Source organism: Anser brachyrhynchus, assembly GCF_964034855.1.
Source record: "Anser brachyrhynchus genome assembly, chromosome: 19".
Taxonomy (NCBI): Eukaryota; Metazoa; Chordata; class Aves; order Anseriformes; family Anatidae; genus Anser; species Anser brachyrhynchus.
Window position 1 is genome coordinate 10,546,006 of NC_137712.1, and position 20,643 is coordinate 10,566,648.

The 20,643-nt window shown below is 47.1% G+C and overlaps 1 protein-coding gene across 6 annotated transcripts in view; it reads right to left on the reverse strand.

The window, feature by feature from the left end:
- Positions 1 to 2,450: 2,450 nt before the first annotated feature.
- Positions 2,451 to 20,643, reverse strand: part of NSMF (NMDA receptor synaptonuclear signaling and neuronal migration factor) — a 50,382-nt gene continuing 32,189 nt past the window's right edge. For 4 of the 6 annotated variants that reach the window (XM_080561508.1, XM_080561507.1, XM_080561509.1 and 1 more), the window contains 9 exons: positions 19,898 to 19,987; positions 18,106 to 18,227; positions 17,103 to 17,186; positions 16,055 to 16,088; positions 15,392 to 15,462; positions 14,172 to 14,251; positions 12,486 to 12,588; positions 12,003 to 12,078; positions 2,451 to 10,145 (listed from right to left, as the gene is read on the reverse strand). In XM_080561508.1, the coding sequence (XP_080417634.1) occupies positions 10,048 to 10,145; positions 12,003 to 12,078; positions 12,486 to 12,588; positions 14,172 to 14,251; positions 15,392 to 15,462; positions 16,055 to 16,088; positions 17,103 to 17,186; positions 18,106 to 18,227; positions 19,898 to 19,987 (758 nt within the window). In that variant the 3' untranslated portion in view covers positions 2,451 to 10,047. The remainder of the gene's footprint in view (positions 10,146 to 12,002; positions 12,079 to 12,485; positions 12,589 to 14,171; positions 14,252 to 15,391; positions 15,463 to 16,054; positions 16,089 to 17,102; positions 17,187 to 18,105; positions 18,228 to 19,897; positions 19,988 to 20,643) is intronic. The other 2 variants (XM_080561510.1, XM_080561511.1) reach the window with 1 other exon arrangement.

Genomic DNA, 20,643 nt, shown 5'->3' on the forward strand with positions numbered 1-20,643 from the left:
GTCTTTGTACTCGTAGATCTCAATGGATTTCTCTTTAATGGTCTTGTCTAGTTGGCTTTTGAGCCCATGTAAAGCCCACAAATCCTGAAATAATGAATCACGCAATTTGTCTTGCACCTGGTACAAAGAAAACGCCTCCCTATGTGGGGATTGAACCTGACATCTGCTGGTTTTGCTGCATGCCCTCTTGCCTTTATAAAAAAAAAAAAAATCCAGCCATTATTCATGTCCTCCCCTGCCAGTCAAGGTTGTAGAGCCTTCTATCATAGTTCCTGTCAACTGTTTTTTTTTCTAGGCTGAGTCAGTGAGACAGCATGAAGGACTGGAAAGTGAAACTTGGCTGGCTATTGAATGCTCTGGAGCTAATCCCCCGTGTCACTGTATTTACACCCGTGGATAACCCTGGAGTAGCAGCTGAGTGCTCTAAGAGGCTCCTGGGAATCCCATTCACCTCTCATATTTTGGCACAAAAACAAGCGCTCGATTACAAAACCCAGGTGTGACAACAGCAGGGGACAGGACCAAGAGCGTGTGATGGCAGGCTGCCACCGTGCAGCACAGGCGTGAGTTTGCGGTGTCCCAGCGGTGTGGCACCAGGGCACAACTGATGTGGCATGTACGACACGTCACTACCAGGCATGGCCAACACTGCCTGCGACAGGGGCAGGGCTGGTACTGATAGGATCTGCTGGGGCAACCCCACGTTAGGATCTGCTGGGGCAACCCCACATTAGGATCTGCTGGGGCAACCCCACATTAGGATCTGCTGGGGCAACCCCACGTACAGCCGGGTGGTGAGGGAACAGGGAAAAAGGCGGACCCAGCAGGACTCAGACGTGCATTATTTCACCTTAACTGCAGTGAGAACTCCACCTGCACAGCTCCTGCTCTGGGTTTGTCCCCAACACATCACCATTTGTGACAAAGCACAAGGAGAGAGGGAAGAAGGTGATAGATAATAATCCATTGTGTCTGGGCTTCTGCAACAAATTTGACTTTGTACCCCACGATACTGATTTCAGAACAGCATGGTATGGACATGAAATGCTTCCAGAATAAGGAACAAAGGCTGTATTTCTGGCCACCAGGTTACTCAGGGCACCAGTAACTCAGTGAAGGCGTTAAGGAGAATAGTGGCCAGGTCTCTGGCCAGAAGCTGTCTGTGCAGGCGGTGGTGAGGAGTTAGAAGTGGTTTCTATCATCTGCCACACTGATGAGACAGATAAGCACACGTCACACCCGTTGTTGTGGCAGCACGTGGAGAACAACATTTCTAAATGGGGAGGGTGCAGAAATGAATACTGAAAGATCCCAGAGCTGAAGAAAAGTGCCTTAAATGACGGCAGTGAAGGATGGGAGTGGTCCAATCTGTTTAATTCTGTCTCTGTGCTAAGAGGGACTACAGTTACAGCGCTTACCGAAAGGGGAATGTGCAGGTGACTTTCAGCATTGGAGAAAAAGGGAAAGCTTGTAGCTGGAAGTTCAAGCCAGATCTACTTACTCTGGAAGTTGAGCAGACCAGGGACAAAGAAAGTGACTTAAGTGAATTCAAGGTCTTCTGCCCTCCTGGGAGATGTACTTCATTCAGAGACACGCAGCGAGCAGTAGGGTTTGCCTGGGATCCGATGCCCAAGTGGGTCCTTCCCACCTCAGCCCCGTGGGAGAAGCACCTCTGGCAGCAGGGACCCGTCCTCGCTGCACACCTGCACGTGCTGCTCCCTTGTCACACAGGCGAACCCCATGGCTGCAGCAATCTGCAGAGCTGCTGCCCCGCTGTCCTGGACCCGCACCCTCCTACCCCGCCATGCCGGCTGCCCAGGGCCTCCCCTTGTGAGGGCACGGCCCGACGGCGTGCTGCGGGCACAAAATGTCCCGGCGGAGAAGGGCCAGTCACTAGCTCCTGGAGCTGAGCTGATTTGCCCAGAAGGACTATCAGGTTTTTAGCCTCCCTTGAATTTCTCCAAGCCTCTGTTTATGGGATGGTGCTCAGAGATTGGCCTTCCTGCAGGAGAAGGTGCAGTGCTGAATGCTTGGGAAGTTACTCAGAGCTCCAGTCTGTACTCACGAAGCCTCAGAGCTGGAAGCCTCAGAGCTCAGAAGCTGGAGCTCTGAATCTCTCCATCCTATCTCCATCACGGGATTTGCCTCCCTCAGGTGGTCCCTTGTTAAAGCACTGGGAGATTTTACTGTTCTCCCCTTATACCTGCCCTATGCCGTGCTGATCCCTAGGGCACAGCACTCATCCTGGCCTCTTGCACCTCCGGAGCTCTGCTCTTTAGTTTTCAGCATTTCCCTCGCTGCTGCCACTCAGAAATGCCTGGCGCCTGTTTCTCCCTCATTTGCTGGCACAGCAAATGCACTTGCCAAATAGCATTTCCTGGTTTTATGAACTCAGCCAGAGAACAACAACAAAAATAAAAAAAAAAAAAAGAGAGAGAGATAAGACCTGCTTTCCCAGACATGTCTCTTTTTATTAAATCACATCTTAAAACCTAGAAACATTCATGTATTTGAAACCTGGTTATCATACACAAAGCAGCAGATAGAGAAACATGTTAACAGTGGCAGCAGAGATGGCAGAGGTCTCCTGCATCGCAGCCAGGGCTGCCTCGTGCCCAGACACCACAGAGCCAGCCAGAAACTGCATCTAGAACGGGGCAGTGCCTCGGAGTAACTTTCTTCTGCCCTCCCCAAGGAGCCAGAGTGCTGGTGCAGGGCCCACTGAGAGCTCAATGGTTACAATCCTCGTGTACAAACCTCTCCATTCAGACAGTTTTTGCCTCAAACCAGCACATCTGAAACTCAGCTCTCCAGCCTCAAGGCTCTCTAGGGGCCGACGTTTCCAGCCCCTCGTGCACCTGTCCTGTTTGGCTCCCAGCTGAGCTGGGACACGCGGGCTGCTCGGACACGCCGGGGGCCGGTTTCTCGCGGAGCTTCGCCTGGGGCGGTGCAGAGGAGCACAGATGAACGCATCGGTGTTTCACTGCTCCTACACACCTTGGTTTTGAAAGCAGTAGGGTGCTGTCAGCTCCCTCTGAACACGGGTGAGAGCAAAGGCAGCTAGCCCACAGAATGTTTCATCTGCACAGGATTTGTCAAATGGTCAATTACTATTCACACTCGGGGTTGTTTTTTCCCCCCTTATTTTGACAACCACACTTATTTCTTTCACTTTCTCATTTGGACGAACATAATTTGCTCAAGTATCTCAGAGTTTAAAAGCACTGCAGGAATAAAGTATCCTTCTCCACGTTTTCAAAGCCTGCACGCTTACCTTTCCCACTCATTGCTCACATATTTGGGTTTCTTTTCAGAAAACCGACGAGCGGCCTTCACTAGCAGCTCTGCAATAGCAAAGTGAGGGCTCGCAGCTGGGGGGAAGAACTGGAAATGAAAACTGGTGTCTGAACTCAGTGGAAACAGTGAAGATATTAAAAGCATGCTGACCTCCCAGCCCTGCGAGCGCAGTTTTTGCTGCGGCTGTCGCCTGACATCACAACTGAAGTCACCCAGTTCCAGGAATAGTGTTGGTCAGAAACAACAGGAAACACACAGCGGAAAAACTACAGCCCCTTCTTGCTTATTTGGGTACAACTCCAACCCGTTGCCCTGGGATGTGGCACACAAAGCTCACTCAGTTTCTTCAGTACCCCCACCTCAACACCTAATAAAGTAACGTCTCATTCAGCAAGTGGTGCAAGGGGAGCAGGATCCATACTCAAAGCACCTTGCTTTGCTGTACATATCTGAGATGTTTTTAGGGCATTTCGAATGTCAGGGCAAAGATACCTGCCACTTCCCTTGAATTCCCAGCTCTGCACCAGCAGGACCTTCTAGTGGAGACTATACCAGTACAACTGAGTTTTAGCACTTTAAAAAAAAAAAAAAAAAAGAAAAGGAACTCCAATAAAATAACCTCCCACTTTCTGTTGAAGCTTTTTGAATGCCACCTGCACGCAGGTGTGCTGGTCCTGAGCCAGGGCCAGCGTGACCGCAGCGGCGAGCGGTCCCTGGCCAGTTGCTGCAGCCTTCTTAGCACTGCTGCAATTCCGCTTCCCCGGGTAAGAAACACTCCACGTGTACAAGGCGCCACATCCACGCACAGCCACGAGAGGAAGAGGACATTCAGACACACAAAAACCCCACTGACACCCGGGGAGCAGGGGAGGTGCGGTGCTAGCAGGTTATTGCTGTACGTACTCGGTGACTCAAACGAAGGGCTACACCGCTAGGAAGGATAAAAGCTGGGCTTTGTTGGCTGCCTGAGGGTCCCTGGGAAAACGTCTAGGGCCACTACTGCTGTGATCAACCATCAGCTCATCTGGATGCTGATAAGAAAGACCAGAGTGACTAATTTTAAGGATACTCTAAAAGCAATACAGTAATGTGAAAATTTACTAGGTCATGTTCTTTAAAGTTTACTAAACATTTATGGAAAAATGCAATTTAGATTCCCTTCAGGTGGATTATTTACATTTAATGTGCATAATTTTGTTACTTCCAGTCTTCCATGTTTTCCACACTGATTGGCAGTATGTTGGGCAGAATTTGTTTTTGAATCAAAGCAGCTATCACTGGGATTGTAGATAGACAGCAAACTCTGATATCTTACTGATTACCTGGGAGTAATGACAATTACAGCCAGGTTCATAGTCATTAAACCACCCATTTACTCACAGCTCCAGTAAACAATTATTTTTACAAGCTGACTTCTCATCAAGGCTATAACAGTTTCCAGTTGACTTTGGCTTGTATTTCCACAATGGAGAAATAAAAAAAAACAGTTTTACGAAAGACACGGATATTCTGTGACCGGTGGGACAAGATACAGGATCACAACTTTATTATTTTTTATTTTTTTACAGATGGCTTGGAAATCCCCGGGGAGGATATCTGTTTGGCATCCTTGAGGAAGGTCTGTCTGTATCACCAGTTCCAGGGAACGTTATGGCAAAACCACGAGTATGGAGTGATTCAGCTGAACGTGTACCTGCAAATCTGCTTCCTGCTCCTGGCAGTGGGGTTGGGTTGCTCGGGGAAGGATGACACAGTCCAGCACATCCTCTGATGTTCTGGCAGCTCATGCCAATTGCCAACAGCCTCGGAAGGATTTTTTTAAATCATAGTAACATACCACATCCTGGACCATTAGTAATGTATGTGTCACTCTTAAACTGGGTTTTGATGGGTTGAATGTTTACATGGACACAAAGAAAGCAGAACGAGCCTGTTGTTCCACCTCCTGGCGGGGCTGGGGTTAAGGACAGACTCCCCCTTCCAGGTCCCACCAGGCTATTTAATCAGCTCTTCCCTCTTTCAGCTAGCCCCGATTGTGTTGCCTGAAGGTGACAAAGCAGCATTTGCAGTCACTTTGCCAGCAGAGCCCTGGAGACAGGAACTCCCAGCCGCAGGTCACTAACACAGTCGGGTCCTGAAACAACAGCAGCTATTTGCAAAATGGATGCATGCCAAGAGCTGGAGAGACGCTAACACCGCATGGACGACAACGGTGACATTGCCTTATGCTTTACTGCATGTGGCAGAACAAGCGAGGGCAATTGAGGAGGAAAGTCTCCCCCAGAGCATGAGGAACGTGACTGCGTGTGAAGAGATGGTGTGAAAGCACGTACATGCATGCTGTCCAGAAGCCACTGGAGCAGGAAACCGGTGCCGAGCTTCAGACAAGTCCAGGCTGGGGAATAAGGAACAAATTCGTTTCCAGAGTCCCCTCAGCAAAGCAGTGCTCCTTGGAGGCAGAGCAGAGCTCCCCAAGGCCATGAGACGCGGCTCAAGCTGCTCCTGAGGCACTCAGAGGCAGAAGTGGGTAGGTCCCACAGTTATGGACAGCAGAGTCCTCACACAGGGACAGGGAGAGTTGGCTGGCTGCCTTTTGCAGTCAGATGTTTCACTAGAGCTACGAGGATTTTTCTGTTTACTTAACGCAGTAAAGGGCTGATCTGCCAGTTCCTGTTTCCCATCCCAGGCCTGGAGGTCAGCTGCAAAGGGAAGCTGGTGGCTGCAGCACGAGGAGGGGTGCCAAAAGCTGTATTAGTTTTCCTCTGTCCCCCAGGTAACTGAATTTTCTTCTTTCCTTTCCTTCCCAGCCAATGGAGGTGAAAAGAGAAAAGCCTTTTCCAAGAGGAAACCTTGTGTAAAACAAGTGCCACATCCAAAAAGATGCCTCCCCCCCAGGCCTCTACAGCAGAGTGAATGTTCTCTGCAGGCACCACACCGTCAGCAGCTGCTTCCAGTGCCTGAGCCTGGCCGAGGAGCACCAGACTGGGCAGCTGACGCACCTGGGGCTTCCCTTTCTCCTTTCCTGGAAGCGATGATCCCAGCCCAGGGCACTGCAACTAGAAGAGCCCTCTGCTGATGTTCATCGGGCCAGGAGAAGGGTTAGAGGTGACATCCTGCACTGCCTCACAGAAAGAAGAGCAGAAGCTCTCACACATGGTTGGGGTGAAACGATTTAGCCATCCCAATTTAATCTACTTCTCTCGGGGTTAAACTGGTGTCCCTGTTTCTCCTGCCCTTGCTAAGAGCAAATCCAGACTGCCCAGGAGCTGCAGTAACACCAGGCAGCCCGCCGTGGTGGGGCAGCACATAACGGTGCAGAGCCCAAAGCAAAAGGGCTGCTGATCCTCTAACAGGGATGGTTAGCATGAGCTCACCTGCTCAACCGCAAACTGCTCACTAGAATTATCCTTATTAGAGGTAAGCTCCAATTTAGACAGCAATTACTGTGTGTGAGCAAACCTGTTTTAGGGCTTCCGACAGTCACATCTGAACAGCAGATAGCTCAAAGCTGGAAAAGCATGAAGAGGTGGAAGGACAAATTGTCCTGTGTGCTCAGCAGCCACAGTTCCCCCAGGCAGAGCGCCCTGCAGGCAAGCTGTGCCTTCCAGGCTCTGCCGGGGGCTGCCCTGAACAGAAGCCGCTGCACAGGCGCGCGGCGTGCAAGAACGGGTGCCTGACCTCTGCGGAGGGGACGTGCTGGCTGTGCCGTGCCGTGCACTGATGGCACAGAGGTCATCTTTTACAGGCTGGTCCAACTGAGGAAGTCACAGGCTCTATTTATAATACTACGGTTTAAATACTTACAATTTTTTTTTTCAGCCTATCCGCTGCTGATCCCTTCCTTCCCCAACAGACACTTGAAAAATTCAACAAGTTAAAGAGGAAGAAGTCTTCTTTTCCTCTTTCAAAAACGGTTAACACTTCAATGACACTATTTGCACAGAAGACTTTAAACACCAAAATTCTATTGTCTTTCCCATCACAGCTTTTAGAGTATTTCATCTCTTTAGTTAAATGAATGCTACAAAGGAAATAATACGCTCATGTCATAAACATCACAAACTATGTGGAATATAGATCTTTGGAAAAGAGAGAAATGCATTAATTGTCATTATACTTGTACTACAGTCAACTGCACCAGTAAAACAGTCGTAGTGTTCATTCAAACATACATCTTCCTACAGAAGTTATGCAACTGTACAATCTACCCTTCTACTTTGCAACCCAAGTTCTACAAGTGGTCAGTGATAATAGATATACACTAGTTCTACAGATAAATCACTGAAGTGGATATATAAACGGGCCCTTTCAGAGTTATAGAAGATTTTCAATAGTTCCACAATGCTACATTCATGCTACCAAGTTCACTGAATTGGGATTTTACTTTAGAAAAGAAAGAGGAAGAACAATTTGTTTGTCTCCAGTTAGGAGCATAACCATAGGAGGTAAAAGGGTCAGAAAGGGAGAGAGTTTTAGAAAGGGAGAGAGTTTTGCTTCAGCATTTTCATCCTGCCACTACCATCTCCTCTAAACAACACATGACTTTTCTTTCTGGTACCTACGGCTCCCACCTCTCACAAGCACAGCTGGTGGAAGCTACCATGCTAAATAACAGAATTTTTTATTTTTTTTTTTTAATATCTGTCATTTTTTTCCCCAAATCATCGGTCTCTGCTGACTATTCCCTTCACTACAGATCTGGAAAACATGAGTCTGGCCAGGGACGGGGTGCAGGTACCAGCCCTCCCCATCGTCACGCCAGCTCAGCAGGCGCGGGGCAGCCTCCTAACAGCTCCTAACCAGAGGGGGAGGAAACAGCTCACAGCTATTTGGTTCAATGTGTTACTTCCAATGGCTCCAGCCTCTCTCTCCACCTATTCCTCTCCTTACTTACCATATGTACAATGTTTCTTCAAAAGCTTTGCTATAAAACTGCTATAAATGTACAGGGTTCAGCAGTTCTAGCCAGGGACCTGCTCCCCAAAATTACAACCACAGACATGTCACAGAGGGAAGGAGTACTCTACAGGTCAGAACAGCTAGTTCTTTTTCTAAGTATTTAAAACAAGATTTGTACATGTATTTGCCATCACTTCACAATGAAATAATTTAGATAGCAGGAAATGAGGAAAACAAGGTAATCCTTCCCTGTTATTCCCCAGTACATTTCACTTATATAAGAAATAAATTGTATAACCTCCCAGAACAGCTAGTGACCAACACAGACTAAGTAGTATTTATCCTCTGAACAGGAGAGTTGCAGATGAAAAAAACAAAACGAAACAAAACCCATCCCAAAACAGAAATCAACCCCCACCCTAAACAAACAAGAAGTAAATATATTCCAAAATATATCCTCAAATATCAAGTACAAATCTGGGTTCTCAAACCACACCTGCTTTGACAAAGCTCTGTGTTTACTTTGTCCTACACAGGAAGGGATGTGAGCAGCTCAGACCAACAAACAGGTCTTTATAGCATTGGAAAAAGAGGTGATCTATGCACAAACAACTTGCAATCAAGTGAACATAGGGAAGATTCAAACTCATGCTACAAACCCGGGCTGTATTCTTCAAGAAGCATTTCTTCCAAATGCCTCAGTCTCCTTGGAGGATTTCCGGTGGTCATGTAACCTCGCTGTTCAACACAGCAGACTAGAAAGAGAACTCATCTCTCAACACGTAGCAAAACACCGGCATGAACAAGTAATTACCATGGCTATTAATTTCTAATTCATTTTTATACCATAGAGAACCTGACCGAGGTTTGCCAGTCAGACACTGTATTCCTAACCTAAAATATTTCAGCAAAACTAAAGTCACATAGTTTTGCAAGCAGCAAAATAGAAAGTAACAAAGTTGTGGCTAACTGGAGGAGAAATATACATTCGTGAGAGCACATACAATTAGTGCAACACAGCTACTCTGAAAGTAACGAACCAAACCAGATTAATCAATGCAGCAGACATGCAGGGTCTGCTAAGTTATGTTAAAACCATGTTTGCTGGTGATTAAATATGTCTACAGAAGATATATTACCATTTTGAATATATTTTCAAGCAGACCAAAAATACCTCATCTATTGGTTACTGGTGTGTTATTTTTAACTAATTAAATATTGGGAGAGATTTTACCCCCCTCTCTATAAAAATTGCACTTATTTTCTATTAAACAAAACAAAAAGAGTTAGACTTCAATTCTATATTCCAGTATATATTCACATTGAAACTGGATCATCTTGATCTAAGCTTGCAGGAGTAGGTGTAGCAGTCCTTGCTCTCCGAGATCCCCCAAGCACAGAAGGTCCCATCAGTACCAAACCCTCCCTCCTCTGTGCTCTGGTCACTTCCTCATTGTAGTGCATGGGTAATTTATTTATTTTTTTTTGTAAGAAAACCTGAGCTTTAAAAGTCTTTAAAAGGACCTGGAATCAAATCTGGCCCATTCTGACCCAAAACAGCTCAGTTCTGCAAGGAACTCCATCCTGTCCTCATTTCACACAGCTCCTCCTGAGACACCACGGCTCTGACCTGAGGCGAGTGAGGTGTCAAACCCTTTCCCTCCAGTCTCTCTTGACCCAGGAGACTTTCCTCCCGATACACTTCTGAGGGCTCCTTCTTCCCTCCCTTTAGCTCTGCTGCCTCCTGTAGGGCTTTGAAGGGCTCCCTGTGCCAATAAAAAAGTCTCTCTGCAATAAGCATGACTTCTTGGACACTGGTGATCAACAACTTCTTGCAAAGTCTTCTCCAGCTCATAAAATGTCATCATAATCCAAAAGTTTAGAGTGCTGGCGGGTCTTCCAGAGGCGGTAAAGGCGGAAGTCAAAGTAAGTCTCAATCATTTGCTTACCTAGGAGAAAAGAGATGAAGCAGAGGAGTTACACCCTGCAGCACAGGAGAGACAAGACAGGCCACAGCACCATAAACCAAAACACCTACAGGTAGGGGCACAAGAGAACCTGTCTACATGCCTCATTTGGAGAATACTGACATGCAGCATGTACCCAGGGCATGTGAAGGTGCCCACGAGAAGCAAATGTCTTTTTAGAAATCCTCAAACCCTGAAAGGCTCCTCATAATCCCCTGGCAAGGTCTGTCCATGGAGGTGGGAGCTGAACATAGAGTCTGGCTCCAGACTTTGACCTCTGCAGTGACTGCAGAAGGGGGGACCTGTAGAGTATCAGACAACAGCTCCAACAGCCTGCACGAGGCAACATTGCACAGAGAATTTAGAATATTACAAACCATGAGTAAACTCATTGTACAAACGTGTGGGAAACACTAAAACAATTCACATTGAAAATTCAAAAATTTGTGGTTTTTTTTTTTTGCAGGGAGATGGGGAAGGCGAGAATTAGCATTAACAAGCTATCTCTGTCCTGCAGATTTGTTTCTTCTCACAGCAATAAGCTCAATAGCACACTAATGCAACTTCTGCACCACTGGCACCACTGACTGAAGGGGTCTCACAAGGCACTTGCAGGCTGAACAGCATGCACAGGGCTGGCACTAGAGGCAACAACTACCTTTGAAAACACAAGGGACAGACAACCCTGGACTCAGGGCTCAAGGAAGAGATTTTCGCTTTTGAGGCCTGATTAGGATTAGTTTCAGATGACTTTGAGAAGGATTAGAGAGGTTACACTATTAGCGCGTCCCAGATTGATCAACAGGATAAATTCAGACGTAGTCTTCAGCCCAACCTCCTGGAAGATCAACTGCTTAAATGCATGCGCACAGACTCCACGGCCTTGCCTGCTGGGTTGTATATAAAACCAGGAATTTCCCTGCAAGTTGCTTCTTGGTATACATGTACAATCGTGTTTGCTGTGGGATCTGTGCAACCAAACCTCAGCAGGACACGCAGAGAACACTGCACAGTACTAACGTGCTCAGCTACTGTACATTCCTAGGGGTGGTAAGTGGGAGTTATGAATAACCTGTCAGTGCTGATGCCAGCTGTGAGCAGCACGGGAAGGATCCACGTGCAGCAGCCTAGTGCTGCATGTTTTCATCCGAGAGAAGAAAGTACCAAGGACTATGGCAAAGATAAATTAACACGGGCAACTTCAGAATACGTCAACTACACGTCACTTGTGAAACTGCACCCATACTTGCATTAACCAAAACAGGAAAAACCTCTATAGCCTTTGAAATATCTTAAACTACAGGAAAGAAAAAAAAAAAACACAAAGAAACAACGAAGTGGACTGAGAGGTGGAATGGCTATAATGGGCTCCATCCAAGACACCTGTTGACGAGACAACCTGCTTGGTACCAGTGGTGTGAGTCCTCTGGAGAAGAAACCCCTGCACATGCTTGGTCACAGAAAAGGTTCTGCTCGTATGTGCATCTCTCCCAAGGACTTCACAAGCCCTAGTGAAATGATGAATCTTCTAAATTCAGACTGGAAAGCAGCCTACAATTCAGGATACTTTGCCACTTCCAGTAGCCTGGGCAGAGGCTCTGCAGCTTCAAGCACAACAGGACAACTAAACTGTGAACAGAACTGCAAGGAACAAACTGGTGGCAGAACTGCAAGGGGAAAACCAGGCTCAGCAAATGAACTACACTAAAGGAAACTGCAAGCAAAAGGAAGATCACAACAGGGCTTAACAGAGCTCAAAATTGCTTTTTCATGAAGATGCCCACTAAAAGAGGTAGGCTGATCAGGAAGATGCATTTCTCTGTACAGAAAAGAAATTACCTTGAGCTGATAGTTCAAGTGGAGACTCAAAGGCAACCCTATAAGGATTCATTAAGTTTTTCAGATTCTGAAATAGCTGAAAGGAAAACGTATCAAGAGTTAGAAGCTGAAAACAAGGATGAACTCTAGGGCATCCAGAATTGCTCATCCTTCTTCCCTACCTCTAGAAAACGTTCCATTACATGTCTTTTAAAACATCTAGTTCAGCAGTAAATAAACTAAATGCTTTGACTGACTGTTCCCCCTTGAGGCTTTGGCTCCCGTCCCTTCCTGCATGTCACCAACCAGTCCTCCCGTGCCCTCTGGGGACGGCACAATCCACAGGCGGTTCATCCATTAACAGCCACTCATGCGATAGGACGCAGCATGTTCCACATAGCAGAAGAGGAAGGAAGGTTTCGACTGCATAGTGTGACTGCTCCCTCCCTGGGCTTGGTGCTACTCAGCAGACATTCCCAGAGAGGTGACCCAGGAAGCTCTTACCTTCTCCCCATTGGGGTTTCCGAGAACATAGCAGCCCATGATGTGAATGATATTTGGTTCAGGATTGACTTTACTCATCAGACGGCTCAACCTCTTCCAGAAGCTGGAAGAAACAAAATAAATCATTTAGAAATGTATCTCCTCATATGCATGAATAATCACATGGATGTGTGAGCACAAACAAGGGCCTGAGGCAAGCTGCCCAGGAAGAGCCATTGGCTCTTAGAAAACAAAGAGCACAGGCAGAACAGGTTCAAGTCACACAGTAGAGAAGGAAGAGCTGCCCGTTGAGTCAAAAGAGCTCCAAGGTAAAGACAAGGGAGCAAAGTCCACCAGGAGTGTTTTTAAACTGGCAGTTTTACTAGGCATTCTTTCTGTGGCAGTTCCCTCCCATTTCCCATCTCCCCTCTCCCGTTTCTATCAAGAATTGCCCTTTCTAAGCATAAGTGTTATCAGTGTTCATTCCCAGCACATGAAATCAACAGAAAGCAGCCAGAGAGATTATTTTTCTGGCTGTTCAATGTTAGCGAGTGCTTGCTGCTGCTCAGCAGAATCAGACCTGCTTTACATTTTGTCACTGCTGACATACTGTGTCAGTAGTGTCACAGACACCGTATGTCAGTAGTGACAGTACTGACGTGCTGTGTCTCAGGGCCATGAAATACAACCACCTTCCTTGGGCAATGGTTACAGCTGTTTGGTGGGCTCTGAAGCCCAGCAGTTACTCTTTGGGCCTGTGAGCAGATGTTTGTCTGTGGTATAAGCTCTTCTCAGGACTGCCTCCCAGGCATGTACAGGTTGGATGGAGACGTTCGCTTCCAAGCATCCAAGTTTTCAGCTGCACATTCACAGCTTTCTGAAGGTGCCTGAATTAGCAACTTCAGACCAGCTATTCTTCTAGTGCATTCAGAAGCATGTATGTGCACACGTGCCTAAGAATTTTATTGACAGTGTTTGTGCCAGAGCATGAGAGTGCTGAACAGATGTGGATTTTAATATTCAACTCTCATGCCAACAGTATGCTGTGTAGGAACAGGTTGGTATACATGCTCTCCCCCACAATGAAGCGCTGTTAGCCAAGTAAGTTTGAGCCAGCACAAGGAAGCAGGCAGCAAAACAGGCAAAGCTTAACTCTCTGCAAGGAGAAGTAGAATTGCCTCAGCAACGTGCTGGACTTTGAGCAGGCTTTGCAGAGACAAATTCCATTTCCCCCTGCAATTAGAAGGGCAGTTATCAGAGACAGCTGTGGGGGAATGACTTGGATTTCTGCCACTACTTGCCTGCTTAGAAAAGCTACCTCAGCCACTTCCAAGCACCAGAGGCACGAGGTGCATGTTCTGCTTTCTGGTCAGCAAAGCCTTTGTTAAGACAGGGAACTTCTTTTTTTCTCTTTTGCTAATCACTAGTCCAGAGACACACTAAACAGCAGATAAGAGCATAAATCTTCTGTTGACTCATCCCAGGGCTAACACCAGCCCAGGGTCTAGCTTGGCTCTGTCATCTTTGCAGCTCTCCCTCAAGGGGAGAACTGTTAGGGTAAGCTGCTATTAAATTCCCCCTCGTCCTCCTCTTCCCCAGGCTAAACCATCCTAGCTCCCTGTGCCTCTACTTCTAAGCCACGTACTACAAACAGAGCAGAGATCAGAAAAACGCTATGCGAGTCTAGAACATAACAGAATCACTCACAGGATCATATCTTCCTCCTTCTCCACTTTGGCGAAGGTGGCAACTTTGTTCTTTAATAAGTATAAGTGGCCGGGACCTCCCTGCAAGAGAGAGACAGAGAGATGCCAACCACCTAAAGAAGCAGACGCTGGACACGTTTCTTATTCCGTACAGCCATACCCAGAAGTGCCACAAGGGAGCAGAGCGGACACGCCAGGCTGGCACAGCGGCTACAACCTCCAGAGGAGAAACCGTAGGCACTAACTCAGAAAATATTCACATACAGGGAGTATGGTGGGGGTTGGATTCTCTGTTTTTTTTTAATGTTACGTGCCCACCTCACTCTAGAAAGAGGCAGTAAAAGAAAAAAAAAAAAAACTTCACTGTGGGTGACTGGAGAGCAATAGGGAAGACAAGAAAGTCCCTTTCATTTGGGGACGTTAGGGGACTTGCCATGGTGGGCAGACAAGAAGGGATAAGCAGACAAGATACCACTGTAGAAGAACTGCTATTTGGCAGTAGCAGACATAAAAAGTTTGAGCACAACACCAGGAAAATTAAGAACTGCAATCTCCAGTTCAGTGGGGTGGAAACATTACTGCTCTGCAGCGTTAGGCATGCACGAGGAAGTTCAAGTCGGTTTGTCTCCTCACTTCCCATTTCAAGGTTCCCTGCACAGCTGCCGGGGGAGTCCAGAGATGACCACCCCAGGAACAAGAGCTTTGGGAAGGAAATCCCCAGCGAGGCCCAGACAGAGCAGGGCCTAAATCTGTCCCAGCCACAGCTCGGTATGTCTGTACCCTGACTCCTCTCCCTCCACTGAGGCTCCAAGCTGTGCCATCTGCTGGTCAGATCAACAACACCCTCCATTGTCAGTGTCGCACTGAAGTTGTATGAAAACTTAGAACCATCACATCAGAAATGCTTCTTTCTTTCTTTCTCCAAAGGCCTTCTTTTGAGGTCTGTGCTAATACAGGTTTGCCTGGGTTTCCTTGAAAGTAGCTGAGAAGCTGCCCAGCTCTGGAGCTGGCTACACTAAGTCAGATTTTATTTGCTGCTGTCGCAGCATCTTGTGACTGCTCACTGTCTGGGGAAATGAGATGTGAAAGCTGTATACATGTATACATGCGCTTACTCTAACAGAACCTGACTTTGGAATATTGGTTCCTCCATGTAATTTCCCCCAAAGAAAAAGAGGAATTTGTAACAAACTACCCAAGCATTTAAGAACTTTCATGTACCTGGCAAAATATCAGCATCTTCCAGATCTTGCAGCCTTTCCGATAGATGTTAAGCTTCTTCTCTATTTCCTCTGAAAACAAAACAAAAACAAACAAACAAACAAACATGTTGGAAAAGATAAACCATGGAGGAAGTTAAAAATTAATCTCTCAGAATCTTTTTTCTTCTCACCAGAGTTTAATCTTGCAGGCAGGAGGCCAAGCTGTGAGAGGTGCTCAGCACCTACATTCACACTGACGTCAAAGCAAACCCTTTGCTTTCATGCCATGGAAAGCAGGAGAACGTGGCACATCACAGGACAGGCAAGGTATTGTGCAGCACCAGACGCTGCTCTGCTGTGACCACAGCACTGTACCAGACCTAACTGTCCTGACCCCATCAATACTTCCACTCACCTAAATACCACAAACCAGTATCTTTGCTGACCTGTGCTTCAAACTTCCCTTTCATAATCTGTGACCGTGGCATAAAAAATCACCTACAGAAGTGAAGTTTTATTGCTGCAGCACATCCAATAGTAGTTGACTGAGCGTCAGGTATCACTGTAGTGATAAAAACACCATGGCATGTGGCAGGTAAGGCACGGGGCAGTGACTTTAACACACTGATAATTATATTTGCAGCAGGCAGGAGTAAAGAAAAAGAAATAACACTCAACATACCTAAGATGTCATCAAAGGTGGCGTGTTCATGGTCCTGGAAACCAAGAGAGAGAAGACATATCAAGGTCACTACACCAGCTCCCCTAACATATCTCTAATATTGCATACAGTCATATGCCCAGACAAACATACTGTAAAGCATGATCAAAACAGCTGATGGCTTCTAGTCAACATCACAGGAATTACCACCCTAAAACACATCTCAAAGAAACTGAATTCTGAGTGGTCCATGAAGACCAAGTCCATCTAAAGACTGGGAGATGAAACCCACAGACAAGTGCAAAGCACGTGCCATCAGATGCAGTCAATGTTATTGTGTATTTTCCTCTTGGCCCATGTTTTGTAGCCAAATGATGGCTTTACACATGTCCAAGCTGGCTAACAAATAGCCACACTCCGAACACACCTGCCTCTGGCAGGGACAGCAGGACAACTGTACAGCTCTCAGAGAGAGAAGTAACAAAGCTCTAGCAGCACTGTCTGCTGCACGTGGAAACTGAATTCTCTGGGCTGTCAGTCCAACTCTTCCCTTTCAGTTTAAGTGAATACGAAGTGATTAGGAAAAAGAGACCCATGATTCCCTGGTGGTGTTTCAGACACCTGCTCAGGAAAGACTCCTAGTGAAAGTCAAGGTTAAATTAATGACTGCTGGGGATTAACCAAGGCACATAGTGGGATGGTCCACTGCAGAGCTCTGAGGTCCTGCACTGCCTAAGTATGAGCATAAGGAGGAGCCCCGAACCTTGCAATACACAGCTTTGCTGATACGCTCAGGCCTGCCTTGCCTTCCCTTGTTCGCCTTCCCACACTGCCTGGCTGTGCCTACATAGTCTGACAACCCACACGTGCAATTTTCACTCCACTTTGCTCTTCCACCTAGACCTCAGCCCTCAAAGAACTGTGCAAGACCCCAAATCTGGGTCCAGCAGTGTTTCCAAATCACTGTAACAGGAATTACGGATAAGGACAAAAACAATAACAAAAGAAAAAAAAATCTGTGTGGAGCCAGCTTCTGCACTGCTGGACACAGCAGAAGTGATATACTTACGTAGAGAATGGGGATGATAGAGGGATCGTCCCTGCGGATAATTGTTGGGACATACTCAGCTTTGGGCACCTTGGAAGAAATGAGCTGTAAGGGGAAAAAAGAAGAGCAAGAGGATAAGGAGAAGCCAATAAAGTCCGTTCAGAAGCACAAAGGCCTTGCTAACAGTGTCCTGCTCAGTTGCTCCCAGGTGTTACCCAAACCAGCAGCTCATCCAGCCCACCTGCATTGCTGGGGAAGGTCCTCCCAGCCTGTGGTCCCCTACGGAGCACCTAAGGCATCACAGTCTCCCCAGCGGCCAGCAACTGAGCACACAGCTCTGCCCAATGAGCAGGACTGAGTCTGAGGTAACAGTTTGTAAAGAGGAGACAGGTGTGCACAGAGGATGCAGCAGCTGGTGCATCACCACAGATGGCTGTATCCCAGTAAAGATCACCCTGTGTGAGGGTCTGTGACTTTGAATTTGCACACACAGCTGGCCAGTGGTGGGACGACTGCATGCCTGAGCTGACATGAGCCAGGGCTGAGCTCAGCAGTTGCCAAGGGATAAAATGGCATCAGACACAGGTATGTGCACAGCCGTAGGATGTCAGGCAGATGCAAGTTGCCTGGCAACTCTGGCTGAAGCATTCAGCCAGCTCTGTAAGAGTCTAAGCAGATAGGCCTGTCTCAGCACAAGCCAGAGGGCTATTGAAACACAGCTGTTCCGGCTGTGCTGTGATTTCAGGTACCTCTGTTCACCACTGGGAGAGTGAAGCAGGCACTGGTGGGCCTGGAAGCACAGCCTGGGCTCCAGCTTTGGCTGCCTTCAAAGCTCTCCCTCCTGGCAGGCAGCACACTGCTGCTTCAGCCACATGGGAGATAATGTAAAACTCCTGAAGAGGCACAATGTGCAGAGTCCAGGGATGGACACTCCTCACATTCACATGAAGATACTGAATTTAGCAGCTGTTACAAGACAGACAGGGCATGAGCAGATAAAGATAACTGGCTTGGAAACCCTCACCATTATTTTTGGTGGAATAAAGTCTTCTCCATCGCATGCCATGGCTTCAAGCTCCTTTTCTGCTTCCCAGTTCAAGTCGAAGTCGCCATCCAAAGTGCCGCAGGAATCCTGAAGGTCATGGCCTGTCAGAACACAGGTGCATTACGAGGGCAGATCAGCTTGCCTTCCCCACTCGATCCTATGTAGCAGCTACCTTGCAAGAAGTAGCACAAGCCATGAGACTTGTGCCCTCCTTTCCTCCAACAGAGCGACAGACACCACACTTTGGGGCTGGCGTCTCTAAACAGACAAACACTCTTAAGAAACGAAGAGTGCACACACAAAGCCTGATACCACATACCACGTAACATTTCACCACTCTCACAGTCACCAAGTTTAGCTTTCAAACGCTAATTCACAACATTCCCTGTCATTTCAGAAATGGAGGAAGAGATGGAATGCAGACAGACTCTCTACACTTTAACATTGCCAAGCTGATGAGCAAAAGTCCAGAGACTTCAAAGCTGGTCTCTTGTATTAATTACTGGACTACATCTGCTGAGTGCTTATACAGAAACTCCGCCTTTTTAGTCAAATGGATCCTGGCAGAGAATCCCGGAGTGTGAGGACAGCCGTAGCAAACACAGTAGTATTTCAACAATATACTTGAATTCGCTCTCCAAATTCACCTTACCTGTTGGCCTTCAATGCCTCCTGGGGAAAAAAACATCTGGAAGGAATATAATTGACCATTAAAGGTTAATAATAGAGGTGGTCCCTGAAGCCTGAGGAGAGAGAACCACGATGCTTCTACTTGTGCCTTTTGGGATGTCCAAGTACCAGTGGCAGTGCCTGGAGCACCGAACATTTCTGTCTGAACCATGTCTTTTCCATTCGCCTCTGAGTTAGCTGAGGGAGCGGGGAGGAATCAGACTGCACAGGAACAATCGGGTCATGTTTTGAACCTGGCCTTTCATATATCTCCCCCTGCAACCTGGTACGGTGCCTTCTATAGCTAGGAGGGCTGGACCTCATGCTTACCTGAAATTGAATTCGTTAGTTGATTTCATTAGTGAAATTTATGTAATGAATACAACCCATTTCAGCATGGACAAACTCATTACCACAAAGTCCCTTGCCTGGATTTCAAATGAAAACTGTGTAAAACAGCCATTCCTTTTAGAAAAAAAAAAGACAGTGGGAAGATGCTGGCATTTCCTCCTGCAAATTAGCACAACAGCATCTCTGTCCCCACAAGCAAAACACTGCAGCATTACTGGGGATTCCCAGAGGAATTCCTGGCAGCCCAAATGAAGATCAGATTGCCCCAAGCTATCACCTGTGCAGCCAGCACAGCCAGGAAATCAAAATTACACCTCTCAGAGCACTACAGCTGTGCTCTGAGTCATTCCAGCCTAGGAAAGAGCTCAGAAGAGGCTCTTGCACAGGCAGCTGGGCAGGTTAGCCCCACTATGGTGAATGTAGCCTTGGACGGGTGTGCTTCCAGGTAGGGTGTTTGGTCCCAAGCAAATAAGGGATGATGGGAATAAAGGACCATAAGAGAGCTGTACCACTGGGCATCCTTTGGCCGCTGCACAATAGCATGAGGTTAGATGTGCTTGCACTCTACATATAGATACACACAGATAAACATGTGCATATACCTGCAGTGTTATTTGCTCAGATCTCACAAAACTAAAAGGATCACAGATGGGACAAAAGGGCACAGAGAAATTACTCCAGTGGGACTCCAGTCAACACCTCAGCTGGAGGGTTTGGCCACAGGAGGAAGCTCAAAGGACTCAGAACTCACTTTCTCGAGAGTCATGGAAGGAATCAGCTTTGATGGGAGTCGGGTCACTCCAGGACCTGCTGAAGCTCCTCTCACGCCGTTCGGCAAATGCTAGGATAAAACCAAAGCACGACATTAACAGACTCCACAGCCACCTCTGTTGCTGCCAGCAAAACAAAACATCCAGTAGATTCCACCAAAGCTACACATCATGATCTCCCCTGTGCTTGTTCTTCCACCTGCCAAATGGGTGTCCTTTCCACACAGCAAACAAGGGTCTTCTGACAGCAGCAAAGTGCCCACTTCCTGACCATAGCCACTGCAGGATACGTAACACAGAAAAAGGAGGACACTTCATGGTCTCTCCTTAAATGCACACTGCTCACACCTCACATTAATCAGGGCTATTCCAATGTCCCAGAGTAAATGCTCTGACTCAAAGGCGTTCACAGGAAGGTGCACTCAACAGCCAACAACACTTGTGACCAGAAGAAGGCAATTGTCCAGTCATTTCTCCCTGTTTTAGGGCATGTTCTTGCTCTGTTTCCATCAGAGCTGGACCAAACAGAAGGAGTCTCTGGAAAGCTCATGCTTTCTGAGTTTTGTTGCCAAAGAAGAAATCCTTCAGTTTTTGCTTGTCTACAGTATCATAAGCATTTTTCTCCCCCACAACCTTCTTTTTTTTTTTTTGTTTCTCCCTCTCTCCCCCCAGGGGCATTTGTACTGGCATTTCCCAAGCAGAATCCACACAGCTTGGCCCAGGCTGG